The 6,271-nt window shown below is 36.1% G+C and overlaps 1 protein-coding gene across 1 annotated transcript; it reads left to right on the forward strand.

Annotated features, from left to right (window-relative positions):
• The first annotated feature begins 700 nt into the window (after window positions 1–700).
• rpa3 (replication protein A3) lies at window positions 701–3,662 on the forward strand. The gene is made up of 5 exons (XM_083544049.1): window positions 701–938; window positions 1,853–1,927; window positions 2,019–2,130; window positions 3,198–3,457; window positions 3,518–3,662. Exons 1-4 carry the CDS (start codon window positions 840–842, stop codon window positions 3,263–3,265), a joined length of 354 nt encoding a protein of 117 aa, XP_083400175.1. The 5' UTR covers window positions 701–839; the 3' UTR covers window positions 3,266–3,457; window positions 3,518–3,662.
• Window positions 3,663–6,271: the final 2,609 nt, after the last annotated feature.

Here is a 6,271-nt window from a genome sequence, read left to right on the forward strand (position 1 = left end):
GACAGACCGACAGACAGACAGATAGACAGATAGATAGACAGACAGATAGATAGATAGATAGATAGATAGATAGATAGATAGATAGATAGATAGATAGATAGATAGATAGATAGATAGATGCGACAAAATGCAGTTTAGAATCTTCCAGAAGTACACAGTTGAAGATAAATGTTTATTTTAACAGTTAGTAGAAAAAACAATATATAAATTTATTATTTTTTGTTGATATTTAATTTAATCCGGAAGTTTTTAAATACCTGTTTATGACCATGCACATAAATACAAAAATAAAATGTGCCTTTAAAAATAATAATAAAATAAAAACACTATATTAATCACATTATAAGTATTAATACCTTATATGAATAAATGGTTTTATAGATTCTTGCTGAAAGAAAGTGGGGCTTTTTGTGTGTAGTTTAAGTGATGTGTAGTTTACGATTATTGGATTCAGTCCTTGTGAGTAAAAGTTGAGTTGATGTATGAATATACGGTTGTGTTTTTATTTTTGGGGAAGATGCAGGTAGTGTGTTATTGTAATTTAATACTATGATAGTATTATGGGAAGTGTATACATGTTTGAGTATTAGATTTGTATTTGACTCTCAGGTGTGCATGAGTCTGTCTGTCTCTCTGTCTGTCTACAAGTTGTGGAACTAGAAACGCGAATTTAGTTTATCACGGAAGCTAATAGTTAACGGACAATACGGAAGTAGACGCTGCAGTCAAATCGGAAATACGTCAGAGTTCATTTTGGCGCGGTTCTTTTTCATCCTCTAGGTTTGGACTCGGTCGGAGTTTTACAGTAAAGTAAAGTGTAAAGTGTAGAGGAGTATAAAATGTCGGGTGTATACGAGGCTTCGAAACCCAGGATTAACGCGTCGATGCTCCCGCAGTTCGCCAGCAGGCCGGTGTGCTTTATAGGGCGCGTGGAGAAGGTAAAGAGTTCAAACGTTTATTCAACAAACATGAATTCTATCTGTTTATTTATCTGTCTATAGCTACCTATATGACATATATATATATATATATATATATATATATATATATATATATATATATATATATATATATATATATCCGTCTGTCTGTCTCTATCTGTCTCTATCTATCTGTCTGTCTGTCTGTCTGTCTCTATCTATCTGTCTGTCTGTCTGTCTGTCTGTCAGTCTATATGCCTATCAGTCTGTCTATATGCATGTCTGTCTGTCTGTCTGTCTGTTTGTCGATATCTATCTATCTCTCTGTCAGTCTGTCTATATGTCTCTTTCTTTCTCTCTCTCTCTTTCTCTCTCTCATTCTCATATATATGTATGTGTGTGTGTGTGTGTGTGTGTGTGTGTGTGTGTGTGTGTGTGTGTGTGTGTGTATATGTCCTTTATAGAATTATAGCAAATATATTTTATGGAATTCATCTGATTGCCCAGTCACAAAGGTGTATGACTGTAAGAAGTAAATAATGAAAGCAGTCTTTATTAATGATGTTGGGTTGTGATTATAAAATAGTGCAGACACCCTGATCGTTCACACACCACACTCTGAGAGCAGCACGAACATGTTTGGATTGTAGATAAACTCCATCCTGACAGCCGTCACAATCTTCAAAATACAACTCCTCTTATCTGTGGGCATCAAACCACCTCTTATTGTCCTTTTTTCCCTTCCTGTCGTGGCATTATAATAATATCATATTCTGAACGATGACTGAAAGCTTGTACTGCGAGCTCTTCTCGTCTTTATTGCCATCTTATGAAAAGAACTCGCTTGTTGTATTCCTCAAGTCGCTCTGGACAAAAGCGTTCGCCAAATGAATAAATGTAAACAATGTTTGGTGATGGTATCTCTTTCACAGGTCCATCCGACAGGCAAATCGTTCACGTTGACGGACGGCGAGGGAAAGAACGCGTCCGTGGAGCTTAACGATCCGGTACGCGTTCGGAACTCTCTAAAAAACCTTTGATCGATTTTTATAGACTTGTGATCATTTTGACTCGACTGTCCCGTGTTTCTCCTCACAGCTGGAGGAAGAGTTGAGTGGAATAGTGGAAGTTCTCGGGATGGTGTCGAACAAAGGAACCATCATGGCTGCAGCGTACCACATGTTCAGGGAGGAGAAAGGAATTTCATTCGGTGGGTTTTTTCGTAAAAAAAACAAAACCTGGATGAGCATCACTTCGTTTATTTTTACACACGTACACTTTCGTTCCTTCTCCTTTAGAGTTTGCACAAGAACATCTGTTCCCTAACAATATTCACTCTGAATAAACTGTTGTTCCTATTAATGTGGCCGGTTAGTGTATTTATATATTGTATCTAGAGGTCGACCAATAGCGGATTTTACAGATCGCTAGGTCGGATCGTACTTGCTGTTAACCAATTAATTAACCGATAGTTTTTTCAAATGAATACTAATAATAATAAAAAAAGTACTGAATCATCAAAATGTGCAAAATGAAATAAAAATGATTTTGTAATTAACCTCCATTTCAATGGAAACAAAAAGTAACAATTCAAATAAACAAAAAAACAGTTCCAAGTAAAAGGAATGAAATCGATTCATTTTGATTCGCCTCTAGAGGTCGCTCTTGTACTGTATAGTTAATAGTTCTTTATTGTCATTGAACAGGGAAAAGAGGAAGGCCAAGGAGGAGGTTTATGGATGTGATTAGGAAAGACATGCAGGTAGTTGGTGTGAAAGAGGCAGATGTAGAGGACAGGGTAGTATGGAGACAGATGATCCGCTGTGGCGACCCCTGATGGGAGCAGCCGAAAGAAGAAGAAGAACAGGGTACAACAAAATGAAGTCCCAGTCCAAGCTATGATAGGAGCTGCTTTAGGATGGTTTCTGTGCTGTAAACTAATAGCAATAAATCGGTAAACAGCTATAACTATAACAACGGTAAACTCACGTGGGAAATTAAAGGGCCTGCATTTAACAATCCTCCAAATCAGAGAAATGATGCGTGTCTACAACGTAGCCCGGAAAAACTATCGGTATGGATTTTTGCCAATAGTTCTAGCGAGCAACCATCGGTACCGCAAAATCAGCTAAACCAATGAATCAGTCGACCTTCTGCTCTGTCACAATATATAAATACCCTAAAAATTCTTCATAAATCTGTTTTTGATGCAGAAGTGTAAGATTTTGTGAATAAATGTCTGCTGTTTTTCTCTCTCCTCCCTCTGTCTCTCTGTAGATTTGGAGCTGTACAACGAGGCCCTAAAAGTCATTAACGATTTCCCGCAATTTTACCCCTTCAAGTAAAACAAAGCAAAATGCTGCACTATACCTCTGTCCATTTGTTCTCCTCCTCCTTCTCTTATTTTGTATGTAGTTTTCTTTTCCTTGTAAATAATTGAAAGCAGTTCAGAGCGAAAAGCTTTTCATTTTTTAGATAAAAAGAAATTAAAATTGTTACAGAGATGTGTGTGCGTGCGTGCGTGCGTGTGTGCGTGCGTGCGTGCGTGTGTGTGTGTGTGTGTGTGTGTGTGTGTGTGTGTGTGTGTGTGTGTGTAGTGATTTTTCTATTAAATAAATGCACCACAGGATGTCTTCAGAGACATCAGAGAAGAACTTCACTAAAATCAGAGTTAAGATTCCTAGAAATGAAGGATTTATGGTACAAAATCCCTGAATGAAAGTAAAGATTTACTGATTCGAACCGACTCACCTCTTTATTCACAGTATGTACATTACAGTGACTAAACTGTGAGTCTCTCCATAATTTTCATGCAAATCCTCTATTACTAATCCACATTTGTTCCAGTTGTGTAAATGAGGTGGTAGCCTAATTTTAAGGCTGGTTAAGACTATGGATCTGAAGGTGGTAAGTTCAAATCCCAGGCACACCAAGCGGTCACTCCTGAGCCCCTTAGCAAGGCCCTTTACCCCATAGCTGCTCAGTTGTATGTATAAGTTGCTCTGGAAAAGAGCTTCTGCCACATGCCATAAATGTAAACGTAACTTCAGAGTTCTAAGTGCAACATTCAACAATATGTCATAGGATTAAAACATAACTTAATTTTGTGGAGCTGAAAATGGGAAGTCACCATTCTTCCATTATTTACTATTTATTGATATTATCATTTTCTGAACATCAAACTTGCATGAAATGCATTAGAAATTATAACACTACCGTAAAGCTGCCTGTAGATGGCGACACAAAACATGTCAGAATGATGAACTAAAAGCCACCATTTTATCCCAAAGACTATCAATCGAGCACACGCTCTGTTTAGAACTTATTTTGATTGGCGCTTGGTGTATCTACTGATCACCAACATACAGTTTAACAACTAGCAGAACATTTAGAGAAGAATAAATGATAAAGAAACTCCTGACTCGAACTCCACAACACACTTGGCTTTATCAGTGCATTTATTTTTTTTGTAAGTAATTAAAAAGAAGGTTTTGGGCTTGTGATCATTTTAATAGATATGAATCAAATGATAATAGGAACATAATAGATACATAGTACTTTGGATACTTAAGTACATTTAAAAGCAAATACTTTTGTACTTTTACTCAAGTGTTTACTTCGTCCACCACTGGTTACTGTAGAAATGTTAACAGCCTCGATTGCTGCTTTTATAACCAACATAACACCTTAGCACCATATATCATTCTTCTGAACACTAAAAATGTCACCTCATTAAAACGTCCGTTTAGAAAGTAAACTTTGAAACCTTTCCCCAAAGGGAAAAAAGTCCAACAGATAATTTACTCCCCTCATACACCGAACATGTCAGCTATATTTACATCATAAAGCTGAGTGGTACATAGGTTCCTATTTCAATTTGCTCAGGTTTCTTTAAGATTTTATCTAAATAATTCATTCATGAAAAGAGGACTGGTTTTAACGGTCAATGATTAATTGGGATTTTATGACACAAGCATTACACTATTTATTAAAGTAAAAACACCTGTATAAAGGAGGCCAGGTAATTGAGAAAGCGTTAGGCTAACTCTAAAGGAGAAATCTACAATTAGTTTAGGAGAAGCTGTTTGCATGATTGCAACCACAACATGCTGGGATTTTGTTAAAAAAAATACATAATTGAGACTCTGAAAACACAACAGTGAAGCGTGGTGGTGGTAGCATCGTGTCATGGAGATGCTTTTCATCAGCAAGGAAGGTGATCAGGTTTAGGAAAAAATCGGGTGACGGAAATTACAGGGTGATACTAGGAAACTAATTCCAGTCTTCAACAGAATTTTATTACTTAATGAGATCTCAGTGAGGAGCCAGTTTTTGGTTTGTAGTTGATTAAAATTTGCATGTCCACTGTATGTTTGAATCCCAGGACCACCAAGCTGCTTTTCAGTTGTATAAATGGGATAAACATAAGTCTTGCTGGAAAAGAGCAATGCAAATGCCTTTTCATAGGATTTCAATGTATTCCATAAATAAAATCAAAGATTTTTGCATAAGAGCCCAAATGTACCGAATCAAAGTAAATATTTATTGAATCTAATTAAGAATACATAGATTTTTTCGAGTCAAATTAGTACAAACTCATCGAATTAAAGTATAATTTACTCAGACAATGCAGTTTAAATTTATTCACAACAGTTATAAAATAAAGCTTATCAAATTGTGTATATCACCAGCCTGACAGAGAAATGATGGAGATGACTCTTTATAGAAAATCTGAAAGCTCATTCCATCACCAGAGGTCAGGACCCAAACACAGCAGTATTTTGCTCCACCTGTCATCTCTTCACTCTTTTTTTTTTTATCTCTTCCAGCTAAAATGGTTTTTGAGAAAGTGACATGGTAAAGACTCAGATTCTCCATAAATTCCATACTGCAGATACAAAACAGCCGCATATACATTCCCCTCCAGCAAACTGAATCTCTCGAGGTTCAGCAGTTCAGAGTTGTGAAGGCGAAAACACACATGGAAAGCGATCTCAACAGTTTTACTTCCTGAGGCTGTTACTCCAAGGAGCTGTAAGGGTTTGAAGTTTCGTTTAACACATAAATCTCACAACTTTGAACATTGTTAAACATGCCTGAGAGTAAAATAGTAAGGAGCAAATCTATTTCCCCTTAAAAATATATAGAAATATTTTAAATGTATTTACAAATTACATGAACAGGACCTTTCAGAATTAGTGTTACACTTCCTTAAAATGAGGAATAATGATTGTATTAAATAAACACTAAACATAAGAAGTCATGTTTTAAATGCAAATAAGAAGAAGTACTCAGACCAAATAATTCTAATAATCATAAACTTTTCATAAAAATATTAAACATGCAATAAA

Source organism: Silurus aristotelis (genome assembly GCF_946808225.1).
Source record: "Silurus aristotelis genome assembly, chromosome: 6".
NCBI lineage: Eukaryota > Metazoa > Chordata > Actinopteri > Siluriformes > Siluridae > Silurus > Silurus aristotelis.

Bases quoted from the DNA above. Each gene is read 5' to 3' on its own strand.
- rpa3 (XM_083544049.1), top strand. From the start codon at position 840: ATGTCGGGTGTATACGAGGCTTCGAAACCCAGGATTAACGCGTCGATG. The intron at 1,928-2,018 runs GTACGCGTTCGG...TTCTCCTCACAG, and splicing joins CCGTGGAGCTTAACGATCCG to CTGGAGGAAGAGTTGAGTGG. The intron at 2,131-3,197 runs GTGGGTTTTTTC...GTCTCTCTGTAG, and splicing joins GGAGAAAGGAATTTCATTCG to ATTTGGAGCTGTACAACGAG.